At 42.4% G+C, this 21085-nt stretch overlaps 1 protein-coding gene across 1 annotated transcript in view; it reads right to left on the bottom strand.

Moving 5' to 3' along the window:
• LOC117269638 (von Willebrand factor A domain-containing protein 7-like) overlaps nucleotides 1-21085 on the bottom strand; it is a 45793-nt gene that overhangs the window by 1530 nt on the left and 23178 nt on the right. Inside the window, exons 6-15 of the mRNA XM_078172504.1 lie at nucleotides 8690-8876; nucleotides 8415-8581; nucleotides 8029-8141; nucleotides 7808-7924; nucleotides 7156-7389; nucleotides 6932-7064; nucleotides 6535-6684; nucleotides 2332-2424; nucleotides 1976-2253; nucleotides 1570-1863 (exon numbers count right to left, since the gene is read on the bottom strand). Coding sequence (XP_078028630.1) covers nucleotides 1570-1863; nucleotides 1976-2253; nucleotides 2332-2424; nucleotides 6535-6684; nucleotides 6932-7064; nucleotides 7156-7389; nucleotides 7808-7924; nucleotides 8029-8141; nucleotides 8415-8581; nucleotides 8690-8876 — 1766 coding nt within the window. The remainder of the gene's footprint in view (nucleotides 1-1569; nucleotides 1864-1975; nucleotides 2254-2331; nucleotides 2425-6534; nucleotides 6685-6931; nucleotides 7065-7155; nucleotides 7390-7807; nucleotides 7925-8028; nucleotides 8142-8414; nucleotides 8582-8689; nucleotides 8877-21085) is intronic.

Here is a 21085-nt window from a genome sequence, read left to right as displayed (position 1 = left end):
GGCTTCCCATGAACAGGTGTCTGGAGCAGTTTCGTGTTCACTGCATTGCTCAAGAGCACCTCGGCAGTGTCCAGGAGACAATCTGACACCTCTCCAGCGACCAGTCCACACTCCATATTTGGTCCAGACAAGGACTTGAGCCAGTTACCCTCTGGTTCCCAACCCAGGTCCCTATGGACTGAGCTACTGCTGCCCCCAGTCATTAATTCAACCAATAAACACAGTGATGAAGGGATTAAATATGACAGAATGATCATTCACTGCCTTAAAGCAACACAATGGAGTTTTTGAGCCCTCAAAATATATAGCCTATCCAAGATCCTTGTGATGGTACATCAACTCACAATAGGTTGGATGACACCTCCGTCATTGCTTGAGAGCGTCTGTTTCACTTGCACTTGCACTATGCAGTATCGGGGTTCGGGTAGGAACCCCGGACACAAAAAGGACTGAAAAATTTGGCTGCTTTACAGCATACGTCATATCCCCCTCCTCTCTTTAGAGTAGCACAGCCGAACCGAGGTGAACGAAGTTAGATGTGGTTGTCATGGCTGAAGCGACAAAGAAAAGGAAGAAGGTGAAGGTGTCGTCTGAGGAGACAAAGAAAAGAAAATGGGAGAGCGATAAAACAAGCTCGAACAAGGTTTAATATTGGCCCGGCTTTCACGCGCTGGCGAGAGCTGAAAGAGGAGGAGGGATGCCTGACCAATAGTGACCACGCGCTGTTACTGCTGTTACCCTCTACTTAGGAGACTCACTGTCTGCAGGTCAGCTGCCTCAGGTACATTTTTTTTTAAGATATTTTTTTAGGGCCTTTTGCCTTTATTGGACAGGACAGGTAAGCATGAAAGGGGGAAAGAGAGAGAGGGGGGATGACATGCAGCAAAGGGCCACAGGCTGGATTCGAACCTGGGCCGCTGTGGCAACAGCCTTGTACATGGGGCGCCTGCTCTATCCACTAAGCCACCGACGCCCCTGCCACAGGTACATTTTAAGATAAAGTGTTAGCCTACATACAGACAGCTTTCATTTTAGTTTTCTTTAACAGAAATATGGCTTTCTACATGCTGATCACATATATTGATAAAGTACTTACTTACAGTAACAAGCGTAGTTGTCATCAACTAGAGTAATCTTGAAGTTATATTCCCTTCATCTGCACTGTGGCCTCTCTGCTGTTGTCTGACTTCACTCTATTAAGTTTGTGTGTGTGTGTGTGTGTGTGTGTGTGTGTGTGTGTGTGTGGGTGTGCCCTGACATGCATAGAGCAACTCATTTCTGAGTTTCGAAACTCAATAAATAAAGCAATCGGCCTAATCATGTATGTACAAAATGCTATAAGACTACATTTCCTGTTCTGAAGACATGATGATCACGCATTACACTGCCAGCTTCAGGAAGTTCACCGGTATCGTTGGCTTGTCAACAAATGCACGCACAGAAAGATTTTTGCGACAGTTGTAACAGACAATGCGGTTTTTGTCTGTTGGGGGACCCTGTGAGGTAAAAAGCACAATCCTCCATTGTATTGCTTTAACATCTATTGAAGTGTTATTTGTGAAGAGTTACCGTTTCAAGAACAGTGAGACGCTGCACGACGTAGTTGGTGTCTGCACCTCCTGAAGCCTCGGCCGAAATGGTCAGGGTGACGACGGTACCAGACGCGGTGTTAAGAGGTGCTGTAAGGGTCACTGTACCGTTAGCACTGCCGTTAGTTTCCAGCATTAAACTGGACGGGAAAGTTGAGGGAAAACTTTGGTCATTGGTAGCTTGGATGCTGAAGGTCCCTCCTGCACTGCTCGTCATCACAGTGAAGGGAACTGAAAGTGGTGTTCCTGGAACTAAGACGTTGTCTGAATCAGGCTAAAAACAAAGGGAAAACAGTCACTATCAGTCGTATATAGTAAAAACTGTGGCAGTACAGTTTATCTCAGAAGTCCTATCATGAGTTTTTAGGTAGATGCATTTCACTTACAGAAGTAACAGCCACAGCAGACGCTCTGATGTTGGTGGGGGACTGCCTTTGAAAGTTTGCTGAGGACATTCTGGAGGAACCATTGTTGCTCTGCCCTTTCACAAGCACCACAAACTCCTCTGCTGGTATCCTGTCAAAGTGAGCCAAGAAGTCTCCTCCACCCTGAGCCTCCACGTTGCCATTAACCTCTCCGGACCCAGACGATTCAACCAGAATGACTTCTGTCACTGTGGCGGATTCACTCCCGGTCACCGTCACCATCAGGCTGCCATTAACACCTTCAGAAAAAGAGAATATCCACTGAAATATGCTGAAGTTAATTACTTTGGCATATCACAAACTTCTGGTTCCTTTACCAGCTCTGGGACGATTGTCTACGACATCAAAACCTCCAAACGGGCCCTGCGATTCCTCCAAAAAGTTAAACAGGAAGTCAATGGGACTTTCACCTGCAAATAAAAAAGTTACAATAAAAGAAAGTCAATCAGAGAGGCCAGATGTATGATCACCAGTAAATATTCAGCCGATTCAACCCTGAACCTTCAACTAACTTCAACCAGAAACTTAATTTCATTCACCTCCACTATATCCACCTTATTTTTCACGGAAACACGGAGGCAAAACAGAACACAGCCAGCTTCCGTTTTTTTGTGCGACACTTCCGGTCCAGCACTCTTACTACTGTGTAAATGGGAATCGCCTTGTTGTTTACCTTGCTGAGTTTAGCTATATATATGTATATATCACATTTTTCACGTCACTATATCAACGTTTAGACTAATCTGATGTTTGTAAAGTCTATAAACACAATGAACAAACATTAGTATTTTCTCTGTGTGTAATTAATAACATGGTTATCGTAGATTAGCTGGGCTAACCGTTAGCTGTTAGCCGTTAGCCGTGTCTGTAATAACTCACTAAACTTACAAAGTGGCCCGTGAAAAAAATATTTTCTCCAGCGGATGTCTTAGTTACAACATGATTGAGCTAACTGGAGTAGTTTCATGTCGTATCCGACAACGGGAGGCTTTTAACGGATGACGATCCTGATGTTAGCTTTGCTGCTAGTATTAACGTTAGCTGTCCCTGTCAGCTGCAGCCACTGATGCTTTCTAGACATCGTGATTTCCCAAAACTGAATAAATACCACACATAGCAACACAAAACTGCTTTGCTAGCTCAATCATGTTGTAACGGCTGGATGGTTGATGCGTACATGCTGATTCAGGTGCTATCAGAGCCGATCCGCGCATTACTATGGCTTAATGATCAACTCAGTCAATTAAAACAACCCGTCCTGTGTTAGGAGTGTATGTCGCTGACAGAAAGAAAGAAAGAAAAGGGGAAAAAAGATAGAAAAGCAGCGTACACCTCACATATTTATTTCTCACAGGTGCGCACACGTTTGGCTGGCATGCAGAAGCACCGTCTGTGTGTCGAGGGTGCGAGCCGCAGCTTCAGCTGCTCAGGTAGAGAGGCTTAGCCCGGTGTGTTTTTTCACTGATTCAGTTCTGCAGGTTCTCTGCTGGTACACTGGAGACGGGGATCAAGCAGTCTGTCTCACTCGGGATAGAATGTGCTTTTTTGGTTCATAGTTTATGATTGACGTGCGATTTATTCGCGTTTAGAGGGAATAAATTTCCGTTACAACGGAAACGTGGGCACAGTTATCTATACAAAATACACAGACTAACTAACTAACTAACTAACTGATTGACTAACATAAACAACTGAAAATTGAAAAAAAATTAGCTTGCACCGTTAGCTGCGGTAAGGGAAAGCATGAGGGAAAGCGGCTGACCGGAAGTCACGCACAAAAAACGGAAGTTGATCACTATTTACTTCTGTGTTTGAAAATAAGGTGGATAGGTTGCTATTTTGCTGCTAGTGCAACAGATTTGGTCCCTGTTTACCTCTTGTAGGCTTCCCAAGGGAACTACAAGAGAAGGAAAGGTCATGACGTCAGTGACAGCGTTGGAAATTTGCATTGGAGCTGGACTTTGGTGCCACTTCTACTTAAGTTAAAGCGACACTTACCTTTCTGGAAATTTTACACTTTGTTTAGGTTAAAATGCTATTAATAAGCTGATGGCACACTAAAATGTAAGTGAATTCCACCAGAGATAAAAACTCATAATTATACCAGTCTCATATGGTTCTAAGAGAACTCCGACCAATCATTGCATTCGGACAAAATGCAATGATTGGCAGAGTGTCCTGTCTGTCTCCCCCATGTGGAGGCCTTCGACTGATGTAACCGCTCATGTAAGAGTCTGTGAGACAAGAAATAGGCTAGTAACAGGGATGCTTGTGGATATAAACCTTCCGTAACAATGGCAGACAAATGCGGACCACCGCTTCCACCTCCAGCCGCTCCAACAGGGAAATTAGTTGGCAAAAGAAAGAATATAGCAGAAAAAGCTAACACTAAGAGAGAACTCGATGCTGCAAGAGCCAAAACTCGGGTCAATGTCGGCTCTGCTTTCGAGCGATAGGGAAGACTGATGCAGCTTCATCCTGAGCTAAAAAGGGATGAGATGGTCACGGGGTCTGCCCATTAGTCCGACAGCTCATTGTTCCGACCATATTAAACCCATTGTTCCGAAGTCCCGTTGTTCCGAAATCATCATGATGCCCTGTGGTTAAGGTCTGGTTAGGTTTAGGCACAAAAACCACTTGGTTAGGGTCAGGAAAAGATCATGGTGTGGGTTAAAATGAAAAAGAAAGTGGCAAACACATAAGCCGTGAGCCTGCTTCGCCTCAAGCCTTTCCCAGCTGACCCAGAGCCGGTTGCGGAGCCGCCGGGAGCCATTCAGCACTGCGGAGAGCTCCCCACACAACCCGGACCCCAGAGTTAATAACAGGAGGTTATGGTGTTTCATTCTCTCCTCTCTATGACACTTGTATCTCGACCAGTAGCCTACTTTTGTTGCGTTTGCTGATCCTCTACGGTACACAAATACAGTATAGCCTAGTATAATCACATATCGGAACAACGGGACATCGGACTAATGGGATGTCGGACCAATGACATGGAGCCGATGGTCACAGAGTTTCTGCTAGACAGGTATTTTTAGTTTGCCTCTAATGTAACACGGGCTATAACGTTATATATGACAACACTAGCCTGAGTGTCAGACTGAAGCTCCCAGAACCTTCAGTCTGACATCGCCTCCATTGAAGGCGATTTACAAGGGGGAGGGAATTTGATTTTTCCCTAACCAATCAGTTGAGATCAACGACTCACCCAGAATCTGACGTCATTAGTATCCATGCCTCGGGGGTGCCGAAAACAAGCGAGCATTGCCCGTTTAAAATGCCTCCGTCGTCGTGCATGCCCAGCTGCATTGCCGTTAAATCCAGTTTAGCAGCTTCTTTAATTTGGTCCTCCATTAACACGAGTAGTGGCGAAATACCTCGATAGCATCGTTAATGTGGTCTGTAGGATCTGTAGCGGTCGCCATTGTTGCTATCCTCACCTGTTACCCACCGGTGCACAGCTTGACATCAGCGTGGCGCTGACTGGCTAATCGCTAGACCCACCCCCACTCCCGGCGTTCATTGGTCCGTCCATCGTTTTGGGGGAGATAAATCGCAAATTCATTGCAGTATGCAAGACCAAAGATGCAAGCCTACTCAGTTGAGTGGGTGGGGTCTATGGTCTGGAACCAGGCTATGACTACATGACAACAGCATCCAGTTGCTAATGGCTAACGTTAGCCTACTCTAGCGTAGCCTCTGAAACATTAAAGTTATCTTCCTTGTGTGTTTCCACTTACTAATAACGTTAACACTACTATCTAACGTTAGCACTGTAACCTTATTCTAAAACTCATCAGTCATCACTGACTCCTTCTTGGTTGTAACGTTACACTCGCTCTCCTCTTCCATGTATCTAATGTTACCTTGCCAACGCCTATGTCTATCATAGACGTAACGAGGACATAATTGAGGAGGGAGGAGTAGGCTTTAATGGGGTGGACACTGCAAATCACACCATAACCCATCATTTTGTGATTTTATTTCTAAGTGCGTGGGTTCATTTTCCTTTTGAAAATGTCAGTCAGGATTATGTTATGTGTGTTTTTTCATTTGGTGGTAGGATTTTTTCAATCAGAGTTGAAACAACAAAGATATGATGGGTTATAATGTGATTTGTCGTGCCAGCCTCATTGACTCCAAGAGAAGTGGCACCAGTGTTGGGCTCCAATGCAAGATTCCAATGCTGTCTGAACTGAAGTCATGTCCTTTCCTTCTTATTTCTTTTGTAGTTTCTTTGTCAGCTACTGCACTGACAAACTTGCCAAAAGGAAATACATTTGGACCCATTACATTGTTTATGTTGTCAAGTTTGAAACGTTCTGTTAGATTGGTGCTGTCAGGTGAAGCATTGGATATTTCACAATCTCAGAAAATAACAAACCTATGTGCATGGCTATGTAACTCTTTCTTTTTTGATTTTGAAAAACCAGCCTTTCGAGGTAAGGGATAGTTATACCTAAAATAATAATGTTAAGTATTGATTATGTGATTCAACCTCATAATCGTGGAGTTCTCACCTACAACCTTCAGAATGTAGGGATTTGTTGACACCATTTGAATTTCCCACAGTCCAACTTGTTGTTTAAGCTGCAGAGTCTTGAAGTTTCCCACTGACTGGGATGCAGTGATCAGTGATCCTGTCGTGTTGGTGCTTTCTTGGGACACACCTGAAAGAAAAGCCATGGTAAGTAATAAAGCACACTGGGTAAAAAGCCAAAATTTAAACAAATGTTACTTTAATTTAACATTTCAATTTTTTAGAGCAGTTGAAATGTAGTGGTGTGCATTGTTGTTGACCACAGTTTAACACTTTCTACCACCACCAGATGGGGCCAAAGTTAGAAATTTCCACACAAAGTGGTGTTAAAAAAATTCCTCTACTCATACAGTAATAACACCTTTAAAATATTTCACCTGAGGGACTGATAAGAGTAAAGGTCACAGAGCTCCCAGTGATGTAAACTGTGAGGTTTTTCACCGACTCGTCAACGGTGAAGGTGAAATTTTCAGCCTTTCCTGGATTCCTGGCTGCCTGCAGAAGGGTCACCTAGGAGATTAAATGAACTTGGTGTCACAACTGAATCATGAATGAAGTATGAATTTTGAAAACTCATAATGCACAGTGAGAGTGTTAATACCAGAGAGGAGCTGGACGTCTGTGTTATGATGCTGGTGGCTTCAAGGAGCTCACTCTTTGAGACTTCAATAGCCAGACCTCCTGAAGCCTGAGCCAGGTCTCTGTACAGCTGAGCATCTGATCTTGCCATTCGACTGATTGGTTGTTGTTGTTGTTGTTGTTGTTGTTGTTGGAGGCTATCATCACTCTGCCTTCGACGACGAAATCCCAGATTGCCAGTTATCATGAAGTTTACCTAAAATGAAATGAAAAAGGTGAATGGGAATTCGAGGTGTGAAGCCCACTCATAGGGTCTTAAAGTTTAGGTTAAACAAAATCAGGAAAGTCTTTAATAGCTGTTGAATGCTTATAAGAAAGAAATGAATTCACAAAACTTTTTATAGTTCTTTCAAAACATTTATGATGAGATACGATTCCCTTCAGTCTCAGCAATGTGAAATGCTAAATAGCAAATGTTAGCATGCTAAACTATAATAGTGAACATGGTGAACATTACCTACTACTTATTCAGACATTTGTATTAGTACCTAAGTACAGCCCCACTCATAGCCTCCTCAAGTTTTTACATCATGAGTTTTCATTTATTTTTCTATGACTTAACACACTCATTTTACACACCATTTGTTTGTTACCACATGAAGAGTAGTACTCACTACTGTCTTGGTCCGCTCAATGAGTGCAATCACTGTGCTTTTCAGATGTGCATCTTTAGCAGCTGCATCAGTGAAGAGGAAGATCTCAGAACTGGGAGGAGAACCAGTTAATGCCAGCTGTATGAGGAAGAGAGGACAGCAATTATATGATACTTTTACCATTACTTTTTTTTTATTTTCAAGTTTTGCAGACAGATTACGTCTCAAAGATATCACAGCACCCGAAGCCCTGAAAGACTCATTTCTGGAAAATCTCCTCCACCAGTTGCTGTTAGTGAATTAATAGCATTCCTGAAGACTTCTGGGTCTGTTGTCCTTGTCAGTGGCCCAAAATCTGAGGTTCAGGTGGAGACGAGAAAGAAATTACTTTATTCTTCTTGTGCATGCATTTGTGGAGTGCTTCATGATTTACAAATACTGTTATTTCTCTTATTGTATTGCTGGCATTTTATTTCAGCAGTGATAATATTCAACCAACTATACAGCACATGACAGCACAAAAAGTCCACTGCTTTATATCACTGAGTTACAGTTTAGCAGGCAAGAGGATGAAGAAAGAAATATAAATTTTACTTCACTTCAGAGAGATAAAACATTAAGATCATACCTGGATCATTGAAAGGTACAAGAATGTAAACTGAAGGCTCGTCCTGTGTTCCAACTTTCCTGTCGATTATATCAGAAGTGACAGTCCTCACTGCTGCAATGTCATCACTCATGCTTCCTGTCGTGTCGATCACAAAACAAAGAGCTTTACTGGAGATTCCCATCAGCCTGAGAGATGGAGAGAAAAGGAAGGAGACAAAGAGATAAGAGATAAAAACCCTTTGCAATCCTCCTCCTTACCATGCATATCTGAAACATAGAGAAAAGGTTTCATACTGTAGGAATGGTTTGTCACCAGCAGCCCCTCGAATGTCCTCCAGGAGCTCACTGGTTGCAGCAATTGCCACATTTGCAGCTTCCATGTGGAGGTGTCCATGGCTGGATGTCAAAGTGTCTTTATTGATCCCACCTTTAGGTTCAATGTTACTTGTTCTATCAAAAAAACCTCCGTGGCTGCATTTTCCTGTAAAGCATTAGAAACAGAATGAGAAAAAAATGTTTTATACATCTTTACATATCATTTCAGAGAATACCACACTGATTTTTTGGGGAAGAATACATTTTCTCTGGCACTGTGTTTTTTTAGCCACACTAGCAACACGGCTCTGGTCTGATGGTTGGTCCACCACTTTGGTGCAGACTGAAGTATTTTAACCACGCATAGATGGATTATAATAAAATTTTGTATGGATGGTCATAGTGCAAATTACCAATAGCTGCAAAACATTTTTAGAGTTGTCAAGTATCCCAAATTAATACTATATGCTTATTCTAGCAGGTTTGATTACTGTGTTCATGCTGGAAAAAGGCAAAGTGTACTCAAAACAGGCTGTATGTTGGGGTGCCCAGTAGGTCACCTGGTGGAGCAGTTGCCCCATGTACTAGGGCTATGCCGGTGCCACAACAACTGCAGATATGATTCCAACCTGCGGCCCTATGCTGGGTCCTAAGCTGCTGAACACTCCAGTATGTTCACTAAATAGTTGTTAACTGTGTCTGTCTGCTGTTTAGTGATGTGCAGTTGGTGCACAGAGGGCTTTCACAGCTTCATGACGGCAGTGAGAATGGACCAAAACAGTAAAGATGTGGGCCAGACAGCTTGAGAATGAGCTGAAACTCACCATAAAGCTCTGTGAAACCGAAGGGAGCTGCCTATTTTGGTCACAGTTTACACAGGATGACTATTTCTGAATATTTAAGCAACAAATCTGACAAACATGGCTTTAATAATTTATATAATTATTTAGGTAAGCAGGTAGGAAGGTTACCTTTTGGTTTGGAGGAAAAAAAAGGCACAAAATTATTTAATTTTTTTTTTTAATTATAAAATTATTTAATTTCCTACGGGAAATTATCATTTCCCGTAGGATATCCTCCAAAATGTTGTTCGTGCAGTCGTCTCCATTACAGTTGCGACAGGTTGCTCTGCTTTCAGCTGTGAGAAAGAAAATTTTGTCAGTCTTTTGTCTCTGTAATCGCATTGCACCATCACATTTTCTCATCTCCGTTTCCTTTGTTTCGGTGACGCGGCCACTCACACACTGACACAACATCATTTCTTTACCTGCTATGTTGCCAACGCTGGTGTCTGATCTGATCAGATTGGAGTTTGGGAGTTTGTTTCCCATCTCCACCCAGTTGCTATGACTGTAGAAATCCTATTATATAAAAACAACAACAAGCAGAGCATCTATTATCTAGCATCTAGTATATTAATACCAAGATCTCTTTTCAGTAAGTCATATTAATGCTCCCTTTAACAGGTTGTTGTTGTGAAATTAAATAAATGTCAGTGCACACAATTTTGGCCTACGGAAAGAAACTGTTGTGCCGCTTGCTGAACTTGAGAGTTAGTTTTGAAGTGTAACATTGAAGAAACAAAACTGTGATGTAAACAGAAGGAATGATAGAAAGAAGGCTACCTGTAGAGGGTGTAAGATTTTTCCCAGTTTTTCTCTGGCAGCCTCAAAGTTCTGTTCCCTGTTGCTGGCCTTCACAGCTGCCAATCCATCTGTGATGATTTTCCTTCCCTCCAAAATTTGTTCATTGTCCATGTGATACCGTGCTAGGAAGAATAAAAAATAGTCTACTCGTTTATTCCTTGACTGGATCAATTGGATGGTTTGGAGGAAGCTCTTGGATGATTTTGACGCTTCACAGGCAGCAGCAACAGCATCAACAGTCAGAGACTGTGGACACAAACACACACAAAATGAATAATATCAATAATAAAGCCACTAGTCATTTGACATAAAAGTCAGCATAATGTGCTGTCAGGTTCACAATGTCCTGATTTCAACCTTCATTCAAAATCTTTGGGGAGTTTATAAACTATACATTTTTGGAAAGCTTTTGTGACAAACCCCAGACCCAATGTTTCCTTTTTTTTTTTTTTCAAAGTCTCTGTGGCGGCCACCTCAGACTTTCAAAATGGCAACTACCCATAACCTGTTTTTAGCTGGATCCCTCTTGATAAATCAAATTGGTTCTGAGTTTACAAGTTAAATTGCATATTTTTCAAGCCAAGGAAACAAATGGGACCATCTCCAATAAATTAAAAATAGAATCTGATGCTGCATCTGCCTGTAATGTGTTTTGTATCAGGTTAATAATTGCTGTATTTCTTGTTATTGTATCTTTTATCACTACACCTAACAACTAGCTACGTAGCATTAGCAGCTGGCTTTAGAAAAACATTTAAGATTCACTGAGTGGCTGGTGTTAAAGCTATAGTTGGTAATCCTGTTCAGAAACACTTCTTGTTATATTGGGTGAAATGGTCCTTCCATCCTGAGAGTAGTCAATACATAATGTGTTCAGAAAAAGGAACAAAAAAAATCTGACATCTGTGGCAGCTGCAAGCCTGTAAAAACTCTGGCCAATCCCTGCCTCTCGGTGCGAATGGAAAGAACCATTCAGATGCCTTCATGTCTCGTCCTGCCCACGTCCCCCTCTGTCCCTCCCTCCTCCCTACGTGCATTCATCACGTGTCACTGTTGCTGGAAATATTCAGCACACTCCTCAGCAGAAATACAGAGTTAGCAGGAGTTTGCTGCACAATGGCAGAGAAAATGCAGCCAAAAGTACCACTTCCAGCGTTACTTGTAATGGCTCGCCCCACTAAACAGGCTGAGAAAAGAAAGTCAGAGGCAGAAAAGGCTGCAACGAAAAAGGCTTTGGATAAAGTGAGAAGACAAACCAGACGTCAACATCGGTGCAGCTTTTGAACGGTGGAGACAACTGAGGGAGCTGAAGGGCCTGAAAAGTGATGCAGAGGTTGCTGTCTTTCTGTTGGACAGGTAATATTTGTTTGCTTCGTGGGGATTTGTTATTTTACTCGGCTCTCCTCTGCCCTGCTGACTCCTACTGCAGGATGTGCGTTCAAGTTTGTGGGGTCGTGGCTTTGGACAGAGCACTGACGGGAGGGGGAGGAGGCGGTGGAGCTTAGAGGAGGTGCCGCTTTCAAATCTTGCTAGCTCTCCAACACTACCAACTATAGCTTTAACCACTGGTTGACATACCTAGCTAATGTTAAACAACAGTTGTCAGTTGAGAACTCGCTTGACAGCTAAGACATAAGTACAGATGGACAGCGTCATTCAGCCAGGTGACACTTTATCTATTGTTCTGATGGAGCAGAAAACTGGTGAGAGAAAGGGAGGAGGTGTGTGTTTAATGGTAAATAAGGACTGGTGTGACAATATGAATGTCAGGTGCTGTCCTGTTCCTGCTCGCCCTGCACTACAAGGAGAATTAACACTCTGGATCACTGCTATACAACATTCAGAGGTGGTTGCAGAATAGCGCTGCTTCACGGGAGAGATGACCCAATCAGAAGATAAAGCATGTTCCAGGACATGGATGTCATCACTGACTTCAATGAATCTGTGGTGGCTTTCATTGTAAAACAACAGAATCAAGTGTATCCAAAACTACAGTTAAATCCCTCCACAACCAGAGATCATGGATTAACAGAACCATCCAGGATGCCATAAACACTCACACATTGCAGCCAGTCTGTAAACATGGACGATTATAAAGCAGCAGCCTACAGCAAAATGAAAGAATGAATAACTTAATTCCAATGCACAGGTTAAAAGAGCTGATGGGATTACATTTCAATTGAGTCATACCTTGTATGATTTAATGTGACAGATAAATGATTGATTTAAGTTAACTCTCTGGCTAGGTCAACAATGGAATACAGCCAAATTTCCCCTAAGCTGGTCATATCAACTCAGCTTCTAGTTGCACAAAGAGAATCAAAGATATTGGAAACTTCAGCAAAAACGACAATGAGGAAGTTGACACCTCAGTGATCTGCTCTGCTGTATCAACAGCAAAACAAAACTCTGCAGATGTTCAACTTACTTTTTTCTCCTCTGACATTCAGTTCAAATAAACACAAGAAATTTGTGCTCTAAAGAAAGGATCAGCGCTCAGTGAATCACCTCCTAAGCCCTATGATAAGCTATTATGGCAAGGCTTAACTATACAGACCAGTGATCAGTGATAACTAACATGTCTTTGGGGTCATCGGGTGGGAACCTCCTGTCACCAGTGTTTGGTCTAGTTGGTCCCACGACACCTCCAGGAGGCTAGACAGTGATCTCTGGCGTCCCAGAGACACTCCCCTAATGCCAGGTCTCACTGCTCCCCACACCAACCCAATAACCTCCTTTACCTTACCTATACTACCACAGGGGAGGTAGACCCAGGGAAGGAAGCCTTGTTAGGCTATAGCACTCCCCTGCTGGGTTAGGCAGTACAGTCTACCTCCCCAAGACGAGCCCTCACAACAATTTCTACCATACCTATACTACCACAGAGGAGGTAGATCCAGGGAGGGTAGCCTAATTAAGGCTATAACACTCCCCGCCGGGTTAGGCTTTACAGTCTACCTCCCCAAGATGAGCCCTTAAAACCTCCTCTACCTTACCTTACACATGGCTTTCTCAGCCCAAAAAAGCATTGCCACATTAAACAAACCCAAGCTCCGTTTATGCGAGCACCAGGTAGTGACAGTGCCAATACTACCTTTCCTAGCACATTCACCATATTCTATTTCACATGCTACATAGCATAACTCCTGTATAAGCTAAAGTTAAAGGAGATAGAGAAGATAAACTCACAGGATCAGAAAACACATTCACCTTGCAGCATGGTCTCAAACAAAAGGGATTCAAATAGGCCACTCCCACACTTAAATAACCTTCCTCTTCCTGGATTTTCTCCTGAGAGGACTGATTGGTGGATCTCTCCACCTGATCTCAAGGAGTTATGTACCCTGCCTAGTAGGTCCCCCTGCTGGCCCCCAACTAACATTATTCCTCCTCATCCAAATCCACTGACTAGCTCTAGCTGCTTCATCTGACATTTCCTTCACTGTCTTCGTCAAACTCTGTCCCTGCACTCTGAGTTCCCCCAGGAGTGAGACAGCTGATCTTGCTATGAATCCCCTACACCCCACTTCCAAGAGCTGCCTCTGCCTCCTGAACTGCTGATCTTGGGTTCCACTTCCTCCCCTTGGTTGGATTTGGAACCACACTCCTAACTACCACGTCCTTACTCCCAGATAACAACAGCTCTGTCCTGACCTTGGTACATTTAAATTTCTCTGTTAAACTAGATACTGGCAGCTGAAGTATCCCTTTTCCATACAATGCAACACTACTTAGGCACCTAGGAGCGCCCAACCACTTCCTAATATAGGAGCTAACTGACCTTTCAGTTCTCTATATTGGAATTTCATAAACTGACAGTGGCCACATTAACCTAGGATATAGCCCAAATTGCAAACACCACAACTTTAACTTTCCTGGAAGTTCTGATTTATCTATTCTATCCAATCCTTCTGCCACATCTTTTTTAAATTTCCTCATCATTCAACTCCAGATTGTACATTGTGTCTACCTAAGCTCTTTACTGACTTTTCCCTAATTTTTGGGATTTCCTCATCATCTATGACAAACTTCCTATCACTTAACTTCCCTCTACATATCGAGATGCTTCTAGACTTACTAGGCTTGATCTTCATGCTGGCCCACTTGAGCTTCTTATTTACCTTCTCTAGTAGCCTCTTTGTACATGGCATTGTTGTGGTCACCAGTGTCATGTCATCCATGTAAGCCCTAACTGGTGGAAGATACAACCCGTTCTGCTGTCTCTCCCCACCTACCACCCACTTAGAAGCCCTGATGATTACTTCCATCGCCATAGTAAATGCTAATGGAGAAATTGTACACCCTGCCATAATACCTATTTCTAGCCTCTGCCAACCTGTTGTGAAACCTGCCGTACTTAGACACAACCTAACATCCTGAAAATATGCTTTCACTAAGTTAACAACTACCTGTGGCACTTTAAAGTAGTCAAATGCACTCCAAATGAGGCTATGCAGTACTGAACCAAACGCATGTGCAAGATCTAAAAATATTACATGCAGGTCCCTTTTTTTAATCTTCGCTGCCTGAATCTGGTGCCAGATCATGCTAGTATGCTCTAAACACCCTGCAAAACCTGGTATTCCTGCTCCTGACTCCTTCTCCTTAGGAATGAGGACACCCCCTGCCCTACGCCATGCTCTTGGTATAATTTGTTTTCCCCAAACTATTCTTAGCTGTTCCAACAAAAATTTAAGGATATCAGATGCACGTTTATAAACCCGGTAGGGGACTCCATTAGGCCCTGGAGCCAAAGAAGCCTTTGCACGCCTGACCACCTCCTGAACTTCCTTCCACCTAGGTGGCCTGACATCCATCTGATGATATCCGGTGGAAAACCTACTATTCTATTCTTCTCTAAATCTGAATATGTATTTCTCAAATATTCTTCAACCTCTAGCCTTTCTGCTTTAAGCTGTCCTCCCTTTTCCTGGTTAAACAATCCTTTAACAAACTTAAAAGGGTCCCTGAAAAAACCTGTCCTAGCATGTTCATTCTTCCTCCTCTTTTTCCCGAGATGCTCTGCCCTTCTAAAAACTGCTAGCCTGCTTCTCAGCTCCTCTTGCAACACCTTAATTCCCTCCCTTTCTTCTTCTATAGCCTTTTCCCACTGCTTTCTTAACTGTCTCCTTTCCTTAACTTTTCTATTTCTCTTTGTTGCCTAGACTTACCTGACTGTACCCTCTCACCCCTCTTTCTCTCATGAACCCCAAACCTCTCTGCATCATATGAGTAAATTATATGTCCCATCTTTTCTAACTTTTCTATTGCATTTCCTCCAAGCCTGCTTAAAGGGATAGTGCACCCAAAAATGAGACAGAGTGAATGAACAGAGTTCATATGACATTTTTTGAAACAACTTTTTATGTCGGGGCTGCAGCACACTTCGATTACTATGGATGAGCAGTATGGAGATACTTTGTGGATTCAATTTTGTGTTCTTGGACGTTAGTCTGGGGCGCCGTCTGCCATTAGGTGTGCTAGCCGCTCCCCCCGCCGATCTCCGCAAGGGATGTGAGGACTCTAAAACTTCACCAGGGCCTCCATCGGCATATGGGTGAGTAGATAATGGCTGAATTTTCATTTTTGGGTGCACTATCCCTTTAAGATTACTGACAAATCTTTATTAACTATCTCCCATTCTTTACTGTCATTTGCCCTAGGCCATCTTACTCTAACCTTCTGCTCCATGGTTCACTCTCTGACTGGCATATTGGTCTCAGTGTCACCTGCATCCTCTCTTACTACCCCCTCCTCCTCCTCAGTGGCAGTGTTACTGATATCCTGCAAACTGTGGTTTTCTACCTGTCGCTGGACTTCATCCGACTGACTCAACTGACTTCTTAGGAAGTACAGATCAATGTGGTTACTCTGCCCTTTCTTTTTCATTCCCTGATGAGTTCTGAGGCCTTTTATTGATGTTACTTTCTGCCAGCAGCAAGGACAAACCTGAAGCATTTTGTTTTCGATTTTGCCACACAGATACTCTGATTTTGGTAATAGCCAACTCTGACATTTTGCCGAAGAACACTGCGATCTTGATGGCATCAGGTGCTCTGAAGATCCAACCATTCTGGGATATTGTAGGTCCAGAAAAGGCAAAAGCATTATCTACACTTAGTGCATTCTCTGTTGCTGACACTACTGGAAGACCTTGAAGACCAAGAGCCAGTTTAAGCTAAGTTCACATTACACAGCTTTCAAAGTCCTCTGATCTCTGTACTGTTCATACTACACAACTTGCTGTCTTGTAATCTGGAGTCTTGAAGTCATTGTGGTTTTCACACTACATGACTGACTGGCAACAAAGGGTTCACACACTATAAGATCCCTCACCAGGAGGAATCTCTGATGAATAGGCCTATTGTTATGCACATGTCAAATTGTGGTGCTTATGAATATCGCAAGTTACCAATAACTTACAGAAACACTACAGGATATTATACGTTGCATGCAATAGTAGGTGTGCCTCCCCTGCATACCCCCAGCTCATTTTGAAATGTAGTGAATGGTGTGTGCATGGATGACAGCAGATTCAAACAATACAAGACAGGATGCAGTACAAATTTTATGTCTGCTTCTTATTTTACTTCTTGTTTTTATGTGCTAGATTAATGTCTAATATCAGCCCAGTAAGAGATCACATCAGATGTTGCCAGATCTCACAAGGCTTAGGGGTTGTCAAAAATGAGTTCAGCACTTACTTCAATGACTATGAGATGAGAGAACTGGTCATGATTTGAACTCATGTTCACTTCTCCCATTGGAATGAATAGATTCAGGACTGCCATTAGTCTCCTAAAGGGGCGGGGCAGTGGTGAAACTCATGTGACTGGTACAGAGGGGAAAATCTGAAGTGAGCCATCTGGATTCATCAGTGGTCTCTGCTCTGTTTCTCTCTCCCTCTCAAGTCACCAACAGGTCCAGATATTCAGCATGCTAGATATCTGGGGTGTGTCTACATTGCAATGGTGACTTCTCGCCTCACGTCTTTGAACAGTTAGTGTTTAAGTACCAATTTTTCAAGTGCAGGACCAACACTGATTTGTGTCTTATCTAGGGCCTCTGTGCAGGACCTCCAAAAAGTTGCAAGTCAAGGCTTAAGTTGTGTAGTGTTAACAAGGCATGATGCAACATGTTTCAAGATCTTCCTTGAAGCTGAGGATGACATCGTTGAAACTCTGAGGATGCTTTCAGATGACTTTAGAGTAACGGAGGAAAAACAGAACTGCTTAAGTAGGTTTGTGTGTGCTTTCTATCACTCAGAAGGAATTACAATAAAAAACATTCCAGAGCTGAGATGGCACATTTTGACAAATATTAGGGAGACAGTAACAAACTACCGCCTACAGAGGATGCACTGAAACAGCATATCGATAGGGGAGCTACATGTGCAAGCTCAAGTTTGAGGCCAGGCAAGTGTCCAGCAGGGAGTAACATTGAATCCTCTGCAAAATGTATACATGAATGATAAAGTTCAGTTGAGACCACTACCACTGATGTACTACCAGCTCCTCAGGCCATCACTGAAATGGTGAGATGCCTGCAAAGGGTATCAACACAACGATTTTTCTGTAGGTCAAGAGACTTACCATGCACTGACCTTTTACAGACAATCACTAAAACTAAAATTACAGCCTGTGGTTGTATGACTCCGCCCACCAGTCAAGTTTCTGTGACAGATTCCATCCATGTCAGTGAAAACATTGATGCTTCACACACAGAAGATCTATACAATCAGCACAGTTTCAAGATTAGAATCACCAATTCAGTATCTGACCAAATGTCTCCCCTTCTGTTCCTTAGAGTTACGGCATTGAGTAATGGCCAGGAAAGCGGGGCATTATGGTGTTAAGGTAATGTTGAACATTGACCTTTTGGATATAAAATTATGTCTTATCTTTTATCCTATCAGACATTTGTGTGAAATGTTAGCATATGAATTCTTGAGTTTCAGCCAAAATGGTGTTTTATGTGGTCACAGTGACTTTGACCTTTGACCCTCCACTTCCAAATTTAACTAATTCATATCCAAGTGATTGTTCTTGGTGTACGTGAACTACATGAATCTGAATTTAAAAAAAATGCATGTTTAGTCACCAAAAGTGAACATCTGTATAGTTTAGAACCTGACATTAAAAAAAAAAAGTGTTATAAACATTTGCCATTTTTGAAATGCAAAATGGCCACCATAGAGAGTTTGAAAAAAATGGAGACATTATTTTTCATATTCCTCAGGTTCTAATGATTCCAAAAATTGTATAGTTTATCAACTCCCCAAGAATTTTGAACCAAAGTACATAAGGAACTGGACTAGTGGTTGAATTCAGTCCTTACAGGAAAAGTGAAGTCTTTGCCCTCAGCCAGGGCCAGAGCACGACATGTCTGCACAGTGGTATTTAAGATTGCTCTCTTAGTGATCTCCTGATGACTCAGAGATTCTCCACTGGATAAACCAAACCCAGAAGCTCCGGTCTGCAGAAACAGGAAACACAACGCAGCCAATCCAAACATCACTCCGCAACCTGTCAGAGATACTAGAACATACACAGCTAGATTTAGTGCTCATCGTAGATGGCCTATGAGGCAATTACAGTAGCCTACCGGCCCTACTGACTGCAGTAAAATATAGTAGGGATCATCATTCATCCCAAAAGGATGATTCCTGAAGATTTTGCTGTCCTTTGATCTAGAACCACAGTCAGATTAAAATTTACCCTCAATTAATAATCTAATCCAAAATACATTTTGAAAAATTTAAGATAAACTTTACTGACTGCACACAAAGTTGCAACAAAAACATGATTAGATTTTTGGTTATAAAATCAACCTCCTAGAGTTGACAAACCTCTGAATAGAGCAGGATATAACGCAATAAACACAGAATTTTACTACGACAGGATCACATCATAATAACAATTCATTACATTACATAAACACAAAAGAAGATTAAAAATTTGGGGCAATTTGGCTTTCTGGTCAATTGAATTTAAGGTATAAACATTACAAACGTTTATTAATATAAAACAAATTCTTACATCCTCAAAATTCAAGACATGAAAACAAAACAGTAAAACAGTGACTTAACTGTACTGGCACTGATTAATAGAAACATTTTTTTCTAAATGATTTTCCTATGTAATGTAGTTGCAACACAGTGTCACAGAATTAATAAACTCACATAAAAATGTAAAGACATAAACATATGACATGTTAGATATGATTATACTGTACCTTAGGTCTTGATGTTGACTCGTAGATTACTTTTCTTTAGTGATGATTTAATTTATAGGGCTTCATGTCCAGGGAGGAGCCATTACTGCTCTAGACTGGTTTGACCTGTTGCCTTGGCCTGATGACATCATACTTATAATTTGGTTGCTCGTAAATGTTCACAAAGCTCGAGGAAGAAACTCTGAAATACTCAGTAAACCTTTCCTTCATGTTTCTTTTATATTATTATAAAAACAATGGCTAAACGGAAGACTGTTTTGAATTGGGAGAGTAGAACTCCAAACTGTTAAAGCTTAAACATTGGTTAGAAGAAGTTGTTGAGTTAAAAGGGATGGAACAAGCTGTCGCTACATTGTGGCACCTAGACCCAGGGCTAGAACGACTATGGGAAACAATAAGGTCATATTTCAAATCCATGCCAGATTAAGTGTAACTAGATTAAGTGCAACTACCTCATGAATTTGCTCCAAGATGTGTGTTGATGCCTGCCTGCTCCCCATATATGTTATGTTATGCTATGCTAAACCTGGCTCGTGAAACCTCATCAACTAAGGCTAACAAGCCTGTAAATTAGTGCCTCTCCCTAGGTGTTGCATTAAACGTGAGAAATGTGCCTGGACTTCTCTGGGTGAGTGTGACCTCTCCTATCTGTGGGGGTGTGTCGTTGACTCACTACCAAGCCACTCCTCTTGCTCCTCGTGACCAGCTCGCTTGGACCGCTCCGCTGGTCACCCTTCTGGTGCCATTCTGTTGGACCAGTCGGCCGGCCAGCTTGCTCTTCTTCGTGGTTGCTTAGAGTGAATGTGTATTTACATGGATAATTCGTGATGGTGTATGAAACGCTTCCTCAGTCTCTTTTGTCTTAAGAATGCCTCGCCTCCGGCATCTCCCTCGTAGCATGCCCACTCAGCTCAATAGCAGCTAAAGAGTCATTACCACCAACCCCCAAGTGTGACGTCAGTGCTGACCCTGCCTTGTACCACCTGCCTGAACCACACTCACATCTACAAGACACAGCTATCATAACATCCCTCCACCCATAGAGAGAAAACATACATACAAAATATTACACCCATAACTGTATGTTTTTTTTCCTTTTTGTTTTTTCTTTAGTTTTTTTTCCACATTTTCCTTTAAATCCCACATCACCTTATTCTGCTACTGTAACAGAGCTATAAGGTATTTTCTATCTTCCCCTAAGGAATGAAATCACGAGAAAGATATACAAACTCAACCCAAACTGACTATGTGGTCGCTCAAGTCGGCTCCCCTCCTGGCATACAGGAGAGTATGCCAAGACATTATGCTTTCCCACCACATGCTGCACAACTAAACTATATGGCTGCAAGACTCTTGCCCACCTGAACACTCATGAGTTTGATGTCTTGAGTTGGGCTAAGAAGACCAACGGATTATGGTCGGTGTACACCACAACCTCTCAACCTGAGTGAGACACAGAGACTTCAAAATGCTTGATTGCCAAGACAAGACCCAG

This window comes from Epinephelus lanceolatus, chromosome 11 (genome assembly GCF_041903045.1).
Source record: "Epinephelus lanceolatus isolate andai-2023 chromosome 11, ASM4190304v1, whole genome shotgun sequence".
Lineage (NCBI taxonomy): Eukaryota > Metazoa > Chordata > Actinopteri > Perciformes > Serranidae > Epinephelus > Epinephelus lanceolatus.
This window is presented reverse-complemented; position numbering and strand designations above follow the sequence as displayed.